Source organism: Lithobates pipiens, unplaced genomic scaffold, assembly GCF_037356315.1.
Source record: "Lithobates pipiens isolate NorthernLeopardFrog02 unplaced genomic scaffold, aLitPip1_a1.2 Scaffold_25, whole genome shotgun sequence".
Classification (NCBI taxonomy): Eukaryota; Metazoa; Chordata; class Amphibia; order Anura; family Ranidae; genus Lithobates; species Lithobates pipiens.
Window position 1 is genome coordinate 42664308 of NW_027507787.1, and position 19478 is coordinate 42683785.

General features: G+C 39.9%; 1 protein-coding gene across 1 annotated transcript in view; it reads left to right on the forward strand.

Annotated features, from left to right (window-relative positions):
* The first annotated feature begins 5073 nt into the window (after positions 1-5073).
* The window catches only part of ALOX5 (arachidonate 5-lipoxygenase), a 91368-nt gene continuing 76963 nt past the window's right edge, over positions 5074-19478 (forward strand). Inside the window, exon 1 of the mRNA XM_077454375.1 lies at positions 5074-5290. Coding sequence (XP_077310501.1) covers positions 5141-5290 — 150 coding nt within the window. The 5' untranslated portion in view covers positions 5074-5140. The remainder of the gene's footprint in view (positions 5291-19478) is intronic.

Consider the following 19478-nt stretch of genomic DNA (forward strand, 5'->3'; position numbering starts at 1 on the left):
CATGTTTTACTAGATTGTTATTGTGCGCTTTTTTTACTTGTGTGATTTCCACTAATGCTGGGGTTTCTCTCTGTGACAACAAAAATTTAGTTGTCAGACCCGTGGACAAGGGAGGGGGGATTGTGGTCCTGGATAGAGTTGAGTACATGGCTGAGATGCATCGTATCTTAGCGGATCAGGACACCTATTCGGTATTGAAAGGTGACCCCAAATCCCTTTACTTAGGGGAACTACAGAATATTGTTGAGAAGGGGTTTAAGTTAGGCATTTTGGATAAAAGAGAAATAAACTTTTTAATCCCGAGAGCACCCTGCACACCTATAATTTACTACTTGCCAAAAATTCATAAGAGCCCTACTTGCCCCCCGTGGCGACCAATAGTGAGCGGTATTGATTCGCTCACGTCCCGGGTGGGCAAGTATATTGATTTTTTTCTACAACCGTTGGTTCGGAATATACGTTCATATCTCAAAGACTCACGTCAGGTTATTAATGTACTATCTAGTTATGTTCCAACTAACGATATGTGGCTAGTTACAGCTGACGTAGCATCTCTGTATTCTATTATTCCCCACGAGATGGGTCTATTTGCAGTTGAATTTTTTCTGAGACGGGATTCTGGCCTGGTTGATGAGCATATTATGTTCATCATGGAACTATTAAGGTTTGCGGCCACACACAACTACTTCTGGTTTGACCAGAAGTTTTTCAATCAAAAGAGAGGTGTGGCGATGGGGGCCAAATACGCCCCCAGTCTGGCCAACCTTTTTATGGCCTAGTGGGAGGAGGATGTCATCTATGTTGGCCAGAGGCCCCAGCTCAAGCTGTAGGTTCGGTACATTGATGACATCCTCCTCCTATGGGAGGGGCGGCGTGACGATTTGGATATCTTCATAAACTCATTAAATCTTAACTAAAGAGGGATTAGGTTGAGTTTTGGAGCAAGTCAGGTTAGCATTAATTTTCTAGATTTAACTATCTATAAGTCCGGAGAACAATTTTTTACCTCTACTTATTTTAAAAGTACCGACAGAAATTCATATATTCCAATAGATAGCTGTCACCATCAAGTATGGTTGAACTCTATACCTAAGGGTCAATTTTTGAGGATCAAAAGGAACTGTACAGATCCTGATGTTTTTGAGAAACAAGTTGGCATTCTGTCAGAGCGGTTTGGCGACAAAGGTTATGAGGACAAAATGCTGGAAATGGCTTTACAAGCTAGCGCTACTGAAAGAAGTTCATTACGGAGGGAAAGGACAAAGATTGATCTAGATGATAAGATGGGCCGTGTCCCTTTTATAACTACATTTTCTGTTCAACACCAGGCAATAAAAAAGATTATTAACAAGCATTGGCACATTTTGGCTAATGATCCAACTCTAAATGAAGTGCTAACCACTAGGCCACGAGTGATATATAAGGGTGCTCCCTCTCTAAGGAATAAACCTTGTTTTTTTGAGCAACTGACGGGATATTATCAATGTCGGAGATGTCGGGTTTGTTCTATTAGTGGCTGCACACATAGACGCACTCAGTCTTTTATATCATCTAGTACATTGCGGGTACATAATATTAAACCATTTATTACATGTACCACCAAAAGGGTGGTTTATTTTTTGCAATGCCCATGCGGGCTATAATACGTTGGGAGGACTAAAAGGGCACTCAACGTGCGTTTAAATGAACATATCACTAACATCATTAATGGCTTCCCAAAGCATTCTGTATCTAGGCATTATCTAGAATGTCATGATAAGAATCCAGCTAAAACCATATTCTTGGGCATAGATAAATTTAATTTGCCCTGGAGAGGAGGCTCTGTGGTCAGGGGCATATCAAGATTAGAGATGGCCTGGATCCATAAAATTAAATGTTATGCCCCGTTTGGGCTCAATGTGGATGTTGACATCAATGCGTTTATAGATAATTCATGACCCATTTTCTTTGGCAGGTACACATTTATGTGGGGTTTATGTTATCATTTGTTGAAGGTTTAGATTATGTTAACTCGATTTGAGCTGATGGGAGGATGAGGTATTCATTTTTACATTTTTTATATTTTTATATTTTATAATTTAGAATAAAGTAATATTAGTAATAAACTCTTCTCTGTGCATTTTTTATTGATTAATTTACTTTCATTTTTGTTTCTATTTATAATTTTTGGGATATATATTAATTCTTTGCTATATGCGTTTTTGACTTGTGGCGTCTGTGGAAGTTTATGGTCTACACGGTGTGGACCATTCTTCTTTTAAACAGCATGTTAAAGACAACGCTACGCGGCCATCAGGTTAACTAGGTATATTTTGTTTTTGTTTTTTAGTACGAAATTAATGGCATCCTGTGGCTCCTATGTCGGCATGTTAATGATGCCGATATGTGGCCATTAAGCTATTTCAGTACGTTTTGACTCTTATCTCTGCCCTTAAACAATATGAGGCTTTTGATATTCTGTGGCCGTTATGTTGATATGATGCACTTCCGGGTCTTTGGGGCCTCCGACATACGGCCCTTGAATCAATCTAGTAAGTTTAGATTGGTACTTTAGCCTTCATCCAACATGGAGCCTGTGTTGCTGTATAGCTGCCATGTTGGTATGACGCACTTCAGGTTTTTGATATTTTTGTTTTTTTTCCATTAGTTATTTTACCTTTGCCTTCATCTAACATGGAGCCCGTGGTATCATGTGGCTGCCTTGGTAGTATGACGCACTTCCGGTTTCCGCCACTTACGGTTTTTGATATTTCTGCTTTTTCATTAGCTATTTTACCTTTGTCCTCACCTAACATGGAGCCTGTGGTGTCATGTGGCTGCCATGTTGGTGTGACGTACTTCTGGTTTCCGCTATTTCCGGTTTTCTCCCCTCAGCTCAGAACGAGGCTTGGTTTCATTTTATGTATATAAAACGTGATGCGTCAGCGCGTCGCCCATGCCCCAGACAACGCCACATATGGCGAAACGTACGTAGGGTGGTCTTGACGTGCTTGACGCAAATCACGTGACATTTGGGCGTTCGCTTTGCCGGCCGGCTTTTTTAACGCTGATTTGACCTTTATGTTTGTGAGTATGTTTTTTATTATTGAATAAAAGATTTTGTTTACGGATTTACACTGTGGGAGTTTCTACTTGCCTTTTATGAATGGTTCAACCGTGTGGAAAACTAGTTGGTGCTCCGGTGTGATCACCCCTTAAGATTTCTGATAACAAATGCCTTTTTGATTTGAGATTTGGTAAGCGCGCATTCTTACTATTTATCAGCACGGTGTTGGTGAAGGAAACATTTTTTATTGCACCTGCACAGGATCTCTTTGGAAGAAACATTTCCGTTTATTGGACTGTTATACTCATGATTACATCTTTATGAGGAACTGTCGTTTATACACATTTTCTGAGCACTTTATTTATAGTATCTGTGATTATTTATACAAATTTTGTTGCACTTTATTATTGCATGAATTTAAAATTACTGAGTATATTTTTATTTATTCACTTATTTGTATTTTGTCACTAGATTTTGATCATTTATGGTGTATACACAGTATTTTTGTTTATATGTTTTTCTTATAATTTTTGGGTGTTGACTTTTTGTATTATGATTTACTATATGTGAGAGCGCGGTTAAAATTCTTGATTTAAATGCTGGGGTTTAGTCTTTTTGTAATTTTGTAATTATTTGATACACTAACTTTTTTTTAAGCATCTAAATAAAGTTATTTCATTTTTGGATAGACCCAACCATGACTTTATTCATGCATTACTTCAGTAAAGTAACCACTTTTTACCCAGATGACTTGACTATAACGGTTCCTTCTACTACATTTGTCTTTTAGTTATAGTGACAACACCTAACAGGTAAGTGGATATTTGGGTTATAACCACTATAGGAAAATTGTTATGCCTTATGGTTTTGTAATTAATTCAGAACCTGCAGAGAGCCTGGCAGGCCAGGAGGGGGGGGGGGGGCAAACGGCCACCCCCTCCTAACCATACTAGGCTGCATGCCCTCAACAACATGGGGGGTAACCAAACACATTTCAGGAACTCCTTTAACCCTTTGATCGCCCCTTAACCCCTTCCCAGCCAGTGTCATTAGTACAGCGACAGTGCATATTGTTTGCACTGGCCACTGTATTGGCATGACTGGCCCCCAAAAAAGTGTCACTTAGTGTCCAATTTGTCCACCACAATGTCACAGTCCCACTATAATTCGCTGATCGCCGTCATTACCAATAAAAAAAAAAATCCATAAGAATATCTCATAGTTTGTAGATGCTTTTTGCTCAAACCAATCAATATTCCCTCAAGTTGTAAAGCATTACGTAAACTGTTGACGCTATATAAATCCTGTATAATAATAATAGCCTTATTGGGATTTTTTTTGATCAAAAATATATAGCGGAATACATATTGGCCTAAATTTATGAAGAGATTCGATTTTTAAATTTTTTATTGGTTATGTTTTATAGCAGAAAGTAAAAAATATTGTTTTTTTCTAAATTGTTGGTCTTTTTTTCTTTATAGCGTAAAAAGTAAAAACCAATCAAGTACCACCAAAAGAAAGCTATATTTGTGGGGGGGAAAATGACATACATTTCATTTGGGTACAGCATCGCACGACCGCACAATTGTCGGTTAACGCAACGCAGTGCCGTATCACACAAAATGGCCTGGTCACGAAGGAGGGTAAACCTTCTGGGGCTGAAGTGGTTAAAAGAACCTTAATACAGATTACATCGGATCTTCATTGTTGACTCATTCTGATTAACGTGGTTATGTCTTGTTAATATGCATACATTCAGAAATGTTTATTTTTGATAAAATAGTGAAAGCAAAAAAAAATAAAATTTAATCCAGCAAATGTAACATCATTTACAGTAACTGCCTACTAATGTACTGGATAACTAATATTTCCATTACTGTTCAAAGACTTGTAAAACTATGCAAATGTATCTTTCCCAATACTTTAAGAGGAACTGGCAAAACATCAGGATGTGAAGTCAGAACCTGTGTATATGCAATTAGGGGAGGGCACTGAAGTAACTGAAGTTACAGTTAAAAGCAAGTGTACACATAAAACAAGTCAGTGTGTGCCAGGCCAGGAGCTACGTTCAGTTCGCAGTGTGACACTGGCAGGATGCCTTCTTACACGGTCACTGTAACCACAGGCAGCCAGTGGTTTGCTGGCACGGATGATTATATTTATATCACTCTTGTTGGATCAAAAGGCTGCAGTGAGAAGAACTTACTGGACAAACCTTTCTACAATGATTTTGAAAGAGGGGCGGTAAGATTATAAATGATTTTAATAACTTATCTCCTGCGCAGCTAAGAAAAAAAAAATTAATGGCATATAGCATTATATACAATTTAGATATTTCACATACGGTGTGTTTATTGCAACCCATTCCTTTGAGCAATCAGTCTTGTTTTTACATAAAATATTAAGGGAAATGTAAACTAACAGAGTGTGTAATTAGTTTGTAGCTGATTTTATCTTCATTTATTTATTATCTTCCTTTGTTTTTAATATGTTGTAGCATTTTCTATTCATATATTATTCCCTCCCATGTAAAAGTTACTACAATGCAATTCTGGTACATTTGACAAATTAACTATTGCTACAGTAGTAATAATATAATAATAATCAGCACCATCATCATGTTGGACAGACAGTTCATGTATCTATGAATGACTAATGATTCTAATATAACTTAACTGTCCAAAACTATTCTCTTTTTCTCAATATCTAAACTGTATCACCAGGTGAATGCACACTGGAATATGCTGAGCCTTTTCGATTTTAGAAGGATGGTTGGTCATGTAGGCACAATCTGATCATTCTGGCTGCCCAGAAACAATTCTTTTGGTAGTCATCTCCAATTCTGGTTTATCACCGGGTTGAGGAAAAAAAGTTTGAAATTAAAATACTTCACTCCAAGAATGACCAGCTGGTTAAAGTCTACTGCTTATATACAGGCATACCCCACTTTTAAGTACAGGCATACCCCACTTTTAAGTACAGGCATACCCCACTTTTAGGTACACAATGGGGTTTATTTACTAAAGCCGGAAAGTGCAAAATCAGGCTCCCTTCTGCATAGAAATCAATGAGCTTCCAGGTTTTATTACCAAAGCTTAGTTGAACTAGCCGAGGTTAGAAGCTCATTGGTTTCTATGCAGAAGTGAGCCTGATTTTTCACTTTCCAGCTTTAGTAAATAAACCCCATTGTGTACTTAAAAGTGGGGTATGCCTGTACACAATGGGGTTTATTTACTAAAGCTGGAAAGTGCAAAATCAGACTCACTTCTGAAAGAAACCAATGAGCTTCCAGATTTTATTACCAAAGCTTAATTGAACAAGCTGGGGTTATAAGCTAATTGGTTTCTAAGCAGAAGTGAGCCTGATTTTGCACTTTCCAGCTTTAGTAAATAATACCCATTGTGTACTTAAAAGTGGGGTATGCCTGTAGACAGAAGGTTGTCATCTGATATTAGATTGAACTAAATTGGTCATATTGGATGGCCATCACATCTATGGCCAGATTTATCTAGGACACCAAGTATTTATCTGTAGTGGAATTTTTGTTTGGAGGTACAATGATAATCTAATTATATAATGTTCTGCACAATAACTAAGTCTGCCAGGACATTAAAGAGCTGCAATCAAGCACAAATCGCCAACAATCATGCATAAGAGCAAGTGGCGTGCCCTAGGTCCACATTTTTTATGAATAAGGTGCAGAATTAATGCAATGAATGCTGCAAACCCCATCGCATTTACATATATGCAATAAATCCCTTGGGTAACATCTGCTAATCTCTCTAGTGAGATCTTTCAAGAAAAATTATCTGCTGTGATACCTGTCAATTTAAGCCCCATTTGCAGCTTCTGTAACCTAAGGTACTATTGCCGTAAGCCCCTGAGTACTTCAATCAAAACCCCAGTCGTTTTCTGATTGCTCTAACTGAAAAAAGTTCTCTGAGGTGATAATAACTTTTAGCATGTCAGACAGAGCCTAATATTTGCTGAGTATTCACCTAGCTTTGAGCATCTATCTTTGCATTCATCGATATAGATCACCTTTGTGATCTGTCATTGGTTTGTGTTCTTCTGCGACCATGTCTAGTTATAATTGTCTTTCATGTCTAGTGCAGGTGATTAGGCTTTATAGCTGGCTTTTTTGTTTTTCACCTATAGCAGCCCCCTTTTCCAAAAGATCAGTAGGCCCACCAGTACTCGGTTGCCCCCAGGTCTTAAACACAATGTTATAGTGCCTGGCTACCACACCAGGCAGGTGCGAACGGAGCAGAGCAAACAGGTACTTGTGATTAGCAGACAGGCAGAGTGGTCAATGACAGTCCGGGTTCAAGACAGGCTGAGTTCTGAGCATGGTCAATATCCAATTCAAGGTTGTCAACAAGGGAATCCAAACTTGCAGGTGGGGCAGACGAGCAGGATGCTTGGAGCACATGTTAAAAACACTATCACAAGTATGAGACTGCAGGCTTGGCTGGCTTAAATAAGGTTTGGTTTCCACTCAGAGGCTGGCTACACCAATCACCTTGCAGGTGGACAGACAGACAGGGAGAATGCATCACAGCCAAATCCAGGATGCTGGAATGAGGCCAGCATCTATCAGGAAGCAGGATCGCTACATATTCCCAACAGCCACCATTACCATCTCCAACAACTGCAGACCTGCCAGAATTAGCAGCTAATGTTTCAGCAGTTTCTCTGCAGCTGTCAAATTTCAGATTTTTTATAATGCAGAATCATTGCTGAATGTTTTCGTTTTTTGTGCTGCTTTAGCAGTGTCAAAGTGCAGGGGCATTTCTGTGGTGCATCTCGATGTTTGTGGTTTATTATGCTGCTCTGGCAATGTCATTGGGCCAAACCTAATATTTACATAGTAAGCAGGCTGGAAATATTTTTTTGGCGGGTTTTCCTCTGGGTGTGCCCCACTGATCTTGTAATATAAAAGAGGGACAGTGGTCCGGTGCAGGGGTTCCCCTAGCAGAGAATCCCTGAGCACAGAGGGGGGTTCTTCCTGAAGACATCAGCTGCTGGAGTATGCCACTGGTGGTCTCTGTATCGTACATGGACTCTACCTTTCCAGGTATGCTGGGGCTACATATAGTCTTAGTTAGGGTTAGGGAAGTACAAAACAATTATGTCTCCACATATTGGACTTTATAATGCCTTTTGTACTTTTTCAAGTAAAGTATTGAACCCTTGTCCTCGTCTGGTCTGAAATTACTAAAAAGGGTGTAATGTAAGTAACTGGCACCATACCATGGTTCAGGTCACTGTGTACAGGTTATAAAGACACCAGTGCAAGATTAGTACAATGTGAAGACACAACGTTACCTAGGGCAACAGAAGGTTATCAAGTAGCCCATTGAAAGAGTGTGCCTGTTGCAGGTGGAATTGGCTCTAGCAGCGGGGGAGATGTTTTTAGCACTCCTTCTGCCAGAGGTCTGTCTCCTATAGCAATGGGAGCGGATCTGTGCTGCAGAGGTTCCCATCCTGTACAGAGGTACAGAAGCTCAAAAGTTAAGTGAATTGCATGCACTGAGCCTGTGCTAGGTGCATAGCGGGGCACGTTCTGCTACTGGGAGTGGAATACGCTGGACAGGTGGATGTGGACAAAGCTCAGTGTGTCCCTTCTAAATGAAAGTTACGGAGAAGGTGTACATTGTCACGGGGACCTGAGAGTTAACTGGAGAACAGTTGTGGTGCAAATGTTCATGATGTACGTTCATCTCTATGTGTAGAGGCCTGCCTTAAGGTAAAGTATTCCCCTATGGCAGCCTCAGCCTTGTCCCAGGGCATTGATGAAAACAGCACAAGAGTAAAGAAACCCCATGTGTAGAGCAGAGTTACCCTGATACACATGCCTAGCATAGCTCATGTGACCCAGACTTGACACCCCATGAGTGAATGGGAAAACATTAGGATGCGATGCCCATCCTGTCACCTTGACCCTACCCCATCGCCAACAGGCACCCCAAATGCAGATCGCAAATGCAGTGCATGTGCAAGCACCAAAAAGCATGGGACCACAGTACCATATAGTTTGGTACAGTGTGTTTATCAAAGTAGTGCAAGCACTACTTTTTTTATTGTCCAGTACATTTTGCGGCCCATTTAAATGAATGGGTTGTCAAAACGCACTGAACAGGAATGCGATCCCAAAGTGAACTGGCCCTAAATATAATTTTACCTCAAAACTTGTCTGGTCTTTCTACAATAAACTGCAGGAGGGTAAAAGTGCTTAAAGATAATGGTTTGATTTTAATCTGCCTGTTTTCCTTCCTGTTCAAATTGTAGACAAATACTTTTTTTAATAATGTGTAGTAGTATAATATTTAGCTTTTTTTCATTGTAATTATGTCAGGATAAATAAATGCCTAATTTTTGCCTGTTCAAATGCGGACTGCTAGAAAGGCTTACATAATATTCAGCATGTCTCTGTAATATTTCTGCTTTTCTCTCTGACATAATCCACTGTAATTTTTATTTCTGGATCAAAAGCGTCTCATATTTTCCTCTTCAAATGCAACCTACTAAAAAGGTTTACATGATGTGCAGCACATCTCTGCAATAGTTCTGCCTCTTGCCTCTATAATGCAATGCCATTTTTGTTTTAGGTTTTTAAAACCTGCTTGGTCTAGCCCTCTTATATTGGTACCCAGTCAAGCTGCTTACATCCTTTCCCACAACTGTGCTATATGTCTGACTTTTGACTCTGAGATATGCGTCTGTAATTTTTTTTGTCATAACTATAGATTCATCTCTAGAATGTGGGCTTTTCGTTTTTGAGCTATTTTTGCGCACTCTGTGTTGACATTGTATTAAACATTGTATAAAATACAGTGGAGTATTGCTGCTAGATAAAAAAAAATGTATTGCAGTTATCAAGTTACAGGTAATCAGATCAAAGTGTTGCTTCTTTTTTTAGTTCAAGGAATAATGTACAATTTAAAATATTTATTATGTAAAAAAATCATATAAAAATTATGAGACAACGGGAAAAGTGGTTTTTGATGCTGTCCCAGAGAATCACAATGTCCTTTAACCCCACATATACATTGTAGCCTAAAGGCACCTCTGAAGCATGAAAAAAACCCTCACTACACCCCACTTGTTTGAATAACTTAAGACCTATCTCCCTGCTCCCGTTTGCCTCCAAGCTCATCGAACGTCTTGTCCATGACCAAATGAGTCGCTACCTCACAGACAACGACCTTCCGCCCACAACATTCTTCTAAAACTCACCAATGACCTACTAACTGCTAAAACCAATGGGCACTACTCCATACTCATACTTTTAGACCTCTCTCCTGCCTTTGACACAGTTGACCACCTGCTCCTCCTCAGTAAATTACACTCCCTTGGCCTCCGTGATTCTGCTTTATCCTGGTTCTCCTCTTACCTACCTCAATGCACTTTCAGTGTCACTTACAACTCCATCTCCTCCACTCCCCTTCCTCTTTCTATTGGGGTACCCCAAGGCTCCGTGCTTGGGCCTCTCCTATTCTCACTCTATACCTCTTCCCTGAGCCAGTTGATAACCTCCCATGGCTTCCAATACCACCTCTATGCCAATGACACCCAGATCTATCTCTCCACTCCTCAACTCAACCCCACAATCTCCTCACGGATCTCAAACTTACTGAATGACATATCGACATATCCTCAAACTAAATTTTTCTAAAACTGAGCTTGTTATATTTCCTCCTTCATGGTCCCCCCCCTGGGATTTCACCATTAATATCAACAACATAACCATTGGTCCCTCCACACATGCCAGGGTCCTGGGTGTAATCCTTGACTCTGACCTCTCCTTCAGCCCCCATATCCAATCACTGTCTAAATCCTGCCGCCTTAACCTCCGCAACATCTCCAGAATTCGACGCTTCCTGACTAATAACACCACAAAGCAACTTATTCATTCCTTGATTCCCACCTTGACTACTGCAACTCTCTCCTTAATGGCCTACCCTTAAGCAGGCTATCCCCCTTCAGTCTATTATGAATTCTGCTGCTAGACTAATATACCTCACTAACCGATCCATGACTGCTGCTCCTCTCTGCCAATCCCTTCACTGGCTCCCCCTACCCCACAGTATAAAATTCAAAATGCTAACCATAACATACAAGGCCATTCACAACATTGCCCCCATCTACATCACCAACCTCATCTGCAGATATCGCCCAAATAGCCCCCCTCTGCTCCTCCCAGGACCTCTTGCTCTCTAGCTCCCTTGTTACCTCCTCCCATGTTCGCCTTCAAGACTTCTCCAGAGCCTCTCCCATCCTCTGGTACTTCCTGCCCCAGTATATCCGATCAGCCCCTACCTTGTCCATCTTTAGGAGATCCCTGAAAACTCATTTATTCAGGGAAGCCTATCCCACACCCATCTAACTGTTCCCGAGCCACCCCCATCAAATCATTCTCTGCAGCTATTACCTTTTGTACCACCCCCTCCCTTTAGAATGTAAGCTCTATGAGCAGGACCCTCCTGTACCTTTTGTACTGAACTGTACTGTAATTGTGTTGTCCCCCATATACATTGTAAAGCAATGCGTAAACTGTTGGCGCTATATAAATCGTGTATAATAATAATAATAATAATAATGTTTGTCAGGCATCTAAAGTAATGTACTAGAATCAATAAGTATTAGAATAAAGATATGTATATATGAATGAAAGGCCTGGGCCAAAGATGGTAAGGACACGGAGATGTTTGGAAACATAGGATAGCAGAGGGATACCAACAAGTCACTGACATCAATGGGATTTGCATCAAACATCGCAATTTGCTGGTTTTACAATGAAACTGCCTGAACATTTCTGCTAACTGAACCCAGACAGATTAGCGCATCACTACTAGAGATTTAACTGCTAGTTACCAGTCACTCCAATTTCAGAACACTGAAATCAATATGTTCTTAAAGGAGAAGTATATCCAAAGCTCGCTTGGCTGTACTTGTCCTATGTGACCCATTTTCAGCAGAGAGCTGGTTGAAGTCCGCTCTCTGCTGACGTCACAGAAATCCAGTCCAGGCACCGGGTCATCCCGACAATCTGGATCCGTCAGGTGCCTCGACTGACACCCCACTCAGCCTTCCAGCGAGCTGCTGAGAGTCTGAGCCGCCCACTCCTCCACAGTTCAGTGCTCCAGTGAGTGAGGAGAAGGCAGGGTGGAGAGCTGTGACTGACAGTCAGCAGTTTTCTGCTCGGGGAGCTGTCAGAACCGTGTGATCGGTGGTGTTCAATCACTCGGTTCTCAGTGTAGAGGCGCCGGGGGACAGACGCAGCATCAAACCGATACTGCATCCACCTAGGTAAGTATATCAGAAGCAAAGGCTGATCAAATGTTTTCTTGGTTAAAATATTCTTTCATGTCAGTATTTTCATTTTTTCTTTATACATGAGCAAGATACAGTTGGTTCCCTTCCACTTAAAAATCAACACCCTAAAATAGTTTTTTTTAATTGAACACCCCATCTCACATATAAAGGTACAAACATATGACAATCTCCAAATCCAATCTAACCTTTATCTGGAAACAGTGGATATTAATAGCTGAGACTTTCCAGGAGAAGGAATTGCTAGATAGGCTGCAAAGACTTGTTTTCATTTCCCCCTGATAAGACATAACTAGAGGTGCCTTTATTGTGCCTCACCTCTATGGCTGTAAGCATGCAGAAATAGGCTAACACTAAAAACATCTCCATTCCAGTCCTGCTACTTCCTGCTAGATTTCTGCAAACAAAAGTCCCAATAAAAGAAACCTTAGAGGTTCCAAAAACCTATAACTTCCAGTGCTTAGATGCAAAATCAGACATGTTGCAAGTCTCCACTTCACCCCTACAGAACCCAACAACATAAATTACTTTGGAAAGTCCAAATGAGGGGAACTTCATCATGATGTCACAGGGAACTTCATAGGGCTGTGTGTCATGCCTTCATAGGCAATCTCCTACTGGTTTTCGCTGGGAACTTTGTTGAACCCCTTTTCACAGCAGGGTTTATTTACTAAGGGAATAGAGCATGTTCACTTTGCATACCAAATGTTAGACGTAGGTTAATGAAAGTGGTGAACCTAAGGGAAAATTCACTTTGCAAAGAACACAGAATCACATGCAAGAAAAAAAAAAAATAAACAAAAAAACAGGATTTTTGCCCACAAATGTTTGGTTAATTGAAATCAGCACAGCTTTGCCTCATTCACTAAGATAAATGACAATTTACGTTGCCAAGTGAACAGGCTCTATTCCTTTAGTTATTCAACCCCACTGAGTGGATTTGTTCCCCAAGCAGAGAAAATCCATGCTTCATAGCAAACAAGCAACTTATGCAGATCAGCCCAATTTTCTACAACTCACAGTTCAAGCCCACCAATTCCTTATCACAACCATTAACTCTTCTGCAAATATAAATTACCTTTTTTATTTTGTAATTAGAAATAAAACGTTTAATAGATGAATGCCTATGGACTCTAATTTCTCCTACCTCCAACATTGTAATTAGTACTTTAAAGCCCAAGTGAGGCTCATATTAAAAAAAATGCATTTAATACAGTATTTACAGCATATTAAAATGGATACTTTTTTTATACGTGTGCAAAAAAGAGAAGTTACGCCCCACACCCTCTTTCCTCTTTTTATGCACTTCTATAGTAATATCATGTGGTCAAAGAGGTTATATCTCTTACAGTGATATTACACAAACATATCCTGCATTAACAACATCTAATGCAGCAGACTAATCTAGTTGCAAAATCATCCAGCTTCATCATGATAGTTCACTTCCCTTAGCCAAATTTAGATTTTGCTGTACACTTTGCTATCTGTCAATGTTCACTTGTCAAATTTTTCCAAGTGCCACAATTATTTTCTGAAAAATAATCATTTGCATATTTATATTATTCCTTTTAAACACAGCAATTATCTTGATAAAATTGATAGATTTATTGACAGAACACAATCATTTTGCGTTTATTTGTTAATAAAAAGAAAACTAAAATGGTTCACAGGAGTGCAAATCGAACTGCACTTTTGTAACCTACAGGAGAAGTATAGACAATATAGATTTGGCTATACTTCTCCTTTAAGACATTAGGCAAAGATCAAAAGGCAAGGTAGTTTTATAGGGCTAGGCTTTGCAATATGTATGACAACAATTCATTACCTAGTCTGGTCTACAACCGACTGAGTGACCACCTCGCTGATAATAGCCTTCTTGATCCCCTTCAGTCTGGATTTCGTCCTCAACACTCCACAGAAACTGCTCTCCTAAAACTAACAAATGATCTACTAACGGCCAAAACCAAACGACATTATTCTGTACTCCTCCTCCTGGACCTCTCTGCTGCCTTTGATACGGTTGACCACCCCCTCCTTCTCAAAAAACTCCACACCTTTGGTCTCCGTGACCGTACTCTACGATGGTTCTCTTCCTACTTAGCCAACCGCACCTTTAGCGTTTCTTACAACTCTACTTCCTCCTCCCCTCTTCCTTTCTCTGTTGGGGTCCCCCAAGGTTCTGTACTTGGACCACTCCTATTTTCAATCTATACCTCCTCCCTGGGTCAACTGATAGCCTCCCACGGCTTCCAATACCACCTCTATGCTGACGACACCCAAATCTATTTCTCTACCCCTCAGCTCACTCCCTCTGTCTCCTCACGTATCACTAATTTACTATCAGATATATCAGTCTGGATGTCACACCACTTCCTCAAAATCAATCTATCCAAAACCGAACTTATAATTTTTCCTCCCCCATATGCCCCTTCCCCTAATCTCACTGTCAAAATTGATGGCACAACCATAAGCCCATCCCCTCATGCCAAGGTTCTAGGTGTAGTCCTGGACTCTGAACTCTCCTTCAAGCAACACATCCAATCACTGTCCAAATCCTGCCGCCTCAACCTCCGCAACATCGCCAAAATACGCCCCTTTCTAACCAATGAGACAACAAAGCTCTTAATTCACTCGCTTGTCATCTCTCGCCTTGACTACTGCAACTCCCTTCTCATTGGCTTACCTCTACATCAGGGGTCTCAAACTGGCGGCCCTCCAGCTGTTGCAAAACTACAAGTCCCATCATGCCTCTGCCTGTGGGAGTCATGCTTGTAACTATCAGCCTTGCAATGCCTCATGGGACTTGTAGTTTTGCAACAGCTGGAGGGCCACCAGTTTGAGACCCCTGCTCTACATAGTCTATCACCTCTTCAATCCATTATGAATGCTGCTGCCAGACTCATCCACCTTACCAATCGCTCGGTGTCTGCTACTCCTCTCTGTCAATCCCTCCACTGGCTTCCGCTCAACCAAAGAATTAAATTCAAAATACTAACAATTACATACAAAGCCATCCACAACTCTGCCCCCAGCTACATCACTAGCTTAGTCTCTAAATACCAACCTTCTCGTCCTCTTCGTTCCTCTCAAGACCTCCTGCTCTCTAGCTCCCTCATCACCTCCTCCCATACTCGCCTCCAGGACTTTTCCAAAGCCTCCCCAATCCTATGGAATGCCTTACCCCAATCTGTCCGCTTATCTCCTACTTTATTAGCTTTTAGACGATCCCTGAAAACACTTCTCTTCAGAGAAGCCTACCCCACCCACACCTAATTGTATTTTCATTTTCTCCATCAGCTCATCCCCCACAGTTATTACCTTTTGTTTCAACTTGACCCTCCCTTCTAGATTGTAAGCTCTAACGAGCAGGGCCCTCTGATCCCTCCTATATTGATTTGTATTGTAAGTGTACTGTCTGCCCTCATATTGTAAAGCGCTGCGCAAACTGTTGGCGCTATATAAATCCTGAATAATAATAATAATAATAATAATTACCTCATATTATTACATCTAATACAGTTGGTATATCTTCCTACTTTACATAGTATCTGCATTTTATAATAATAACACCGGCTAGGGGTCATCTATATATACTTGTGCAATGAATACTGAAATATTTTATCTATTTAATTAAAGGAAGTTGACCCATCAGATAAATTGATGAAATGCACTCAGAAGCATATAGTTCTTACTTCAATTTTTTTAAGAATTTCGTATGAGAACTGTACATTTTCCCAGCTATGTGGTAGAGCTGAAGATCTTATTGATATATTAGAAGAAGTGACAGTCTTGTTAAAGTGAGTTGTTGAATTAGCAGAAGTCATGAATGGGCCACGTTGTTAAAGAAAACCATCGCCTACTCCCTGTACATTCTAAAGGCGTGACCATTACCACTGACCTTCTGACACTGACTTTGAGTCAGGACAAGGGCACGGGACAAGTATGCACATCAGGAACATAAGACCAAAGTCATAAAACAAGAGAGCCAGCATAAAATCTAGGCAATTAGCATTTGCAGATTAAGAAGTCAGCAATTCCAGCCCCCATAGTTCTCTCAGAAAAAGTTTTCTTTATAGATTAATAACCATAAAAAGTTACATTCAATAAAAAAATATAATAATAGCATACAATGTGGTTGGCATAGACAATGACAGACATTTAGCTTTTAGATTCCATTTAAAGTGGAACTTTACCATTTAAAAAAAATTTCTTTAGCAAGGAACATACATTCCACATTATCAATTATGATATCAAAATTAGTATGTGCTGTAAATTGCCTCCAGCATTGTTCATGTTTCTTTTTGCTGGAGGCTGCCCTTTTGCTGAAGCCCAGAGCCCCTGAGCAGCAGGTAATCTTGAGGCTGTCAGCAAATCAGCCTCTTCATTTTTGGCACAGTGCTGAATAATAGAAAGCAACTGAGCATGTGTGGAGCAGGGTGAGACAGTGTATTACTGGATTTTGCACACTTATTTTAAATGTTTTATATAGCTATACCTGCAAAAGGGGCTAGCCTAAAGTGATCTAGCAGGACTTAAAGTGTTACTAAACCAAGGACCCTGCATTCACTATATCTGGTCTCCCACAGAACATCGGAATGCAATTATTTTAGTAAATATAAACTACTAAATGCCTTTAGTATAGTGGCCTTGTGACTTCTATCAGTGTCTGGTTAAAGTTTGTAGGAGGAGTTTTCACTCTACTCTGACTGTCCTATGAGGCTACAGCACCCCTTAACCTCTGTCTGGACAGTGCTGATTGGTCCTGTGCGATCACATGCACTCTCCCAGAAGAAAAAAACACTCTCTAGCGATATACACCGAAACTGAGCATGTGCAGAGTGACCCCAAAGGCTCTGTCTTATTAGGAGATGGTTAGGGGACAGTGGAAAAAAGGGAGGATCAGAAGAGACAGGATCAAACAGTCTTTTTACATAATGTAGAGGATTAACCCCTTAGGTTCCACATTATAGTATTATTATTATAGTATTAGAGTATAACAAGCATGCTTTACTGGATATACAGATGGATTTTACTGTTGTAGGTTTAGTAACACTTTTTTCTGAAGTCTCACTTGAAATAGATTTGTTGTTAGTTCTACATGAGAGTTATTTCAGACTTCCATCAAAATTCATTTGCCATGTAACCTGAAAATATTGTCTGCCAGCCTTGTGATTTATGGTGTTTAGTACTGTAACAGCTGAAAAAATATAATTTAGTAAAATACTGTTACATAGGTACATTGTTTAGTCACTCTAACAAATTGCCATGTAATCAGGATAGTAGCTTCTGTTGACAATACACTGATCTGCAAAGAGAAGAACAATGACAACTTCAGTGATACAATTTATTCCGTACGAAAACTTCTTGGGTAAATTATGAGGATTAATGTCTCCACGGTACCTACAGCTACAAAGCTATATATACTGTCCATACTTGAATGTTCTTCCACTGGTTCATATGAAGCCTCAGTGAAGGTCACCATGGTTTTGCAACACCACTGGTCAACTGTTCTGACAAATGGTCCAGGTCGCCACTACACCACGCTATACTAGAGTTTACATTTATGTTTTCTTAAAAAAAAAATGACTTTACAAAATAAAAGCTGACCATTCAAACTGTTTACTAAACATCCTCTTTACTAGTCTTTGTTCCTCAAAATACAGATACAAGAAGTACAATATGTCGCTGCTAAGCAGAATAGACAAAAAAGTAGAAGTAAAAGGTTGTTCACTTTTCATTAATACAAGGCAGATATACTGTTTTAAGGATGATTTCACTTCCTGCTTAGGTTCCTTCAAAAATAGTTTGTATTGAGTTCTTTCCATCTGGGTTTAATGGTTTATGTTACATAACAAGATAACCCATTGTCTAGGAATTCATAGGTAAACATGAGCTGATGCACATACCGTAAGGATTTCCTTTTAAATTATATGAATAGCAAATTGCAGGCTAGCACCAACAAATTACAGTATGCAAGATACTATTTCACAACTTAATGACTTTGAGTGATCGGGTTCTTCAGTAAACAATGTCTTTTCTCGTGCACATACATTTTCCTGTGCAGAAAAATGAAGCAATATGCATAACAACCCCTCTAGTATGCACAAGGGCTAAATGTTGGCAGAAATAAAAAAATGTATAGATTGTAGCATATGGCACAATCCTTGTACCTTGTAAAAAGTGAGAGCCTAACAGACACATATAAACCTATGTACAATCATTTGTAAAAAAAAATAAAAATAAATAAACTCTTTCATTACATGTGTTTTTCTGTGCACAGAACTTCATTTACAGAGTCATTGAATACTGAGCAAGCAGCGACAGTTGTACAATATAGCAATAAACTCCACTTTTGAGAAAATCATTCCCCCTCTGGGTGACTAATGTACATTAATAAACCGATCAAATATAGTGAAACAGCCATAAAACATAAAACTTTAAAACACTGTAAATCACTAGCGTGTAAAAATATCTATATAATACATATAGTTTCATATAAAGTGAAGAGTTATTCATGAAATAGAGACTCTGAAAGATAGAGAGTGATGCAAGTTCTATAACGATATAAATCCAGAAGGATGAAAAAAATTCTCAGGGCTTTCCTCACCACCAAGGGAAAGAGATGGAGCTTTCTGTGTGGCAATCACCTGAAGGAATGGAGACTCTTACCAGAAGGAGTGGACCTCCTGTTGCAGCAAGGTCATGCACGCCTGCAGATATAGCCCTCTGCAAGGTCTGAGATGAATCCTGGCTCTAGGGTGCGCGGGCAAACTTGGGGCACCCTTCTCACTGTATGGCCACCGTCCGTCTCCCTTTCTTGAGAGCACAATCTTCTAAGTTAGCACAGAGCATGTAGAGGAACAAAGGCTCCAATAGTGTGTTATCTTTTAAAAACTGGTTTATTGTATAAAATCTCTAGAAACACCCGCACTTCCGGGGTTACGTGGGGATTACATTTTTGTTGCAGGTGATGCTCCAAATCTGATTTGTATCTTAGTTCAGACTTCTAACAAAATCACTAAGCCAATCACACAAGCAATAAATGACATTTCTGGGGGGCATTCTGTACATCATCTGTTTACAGAACACCTCCAGG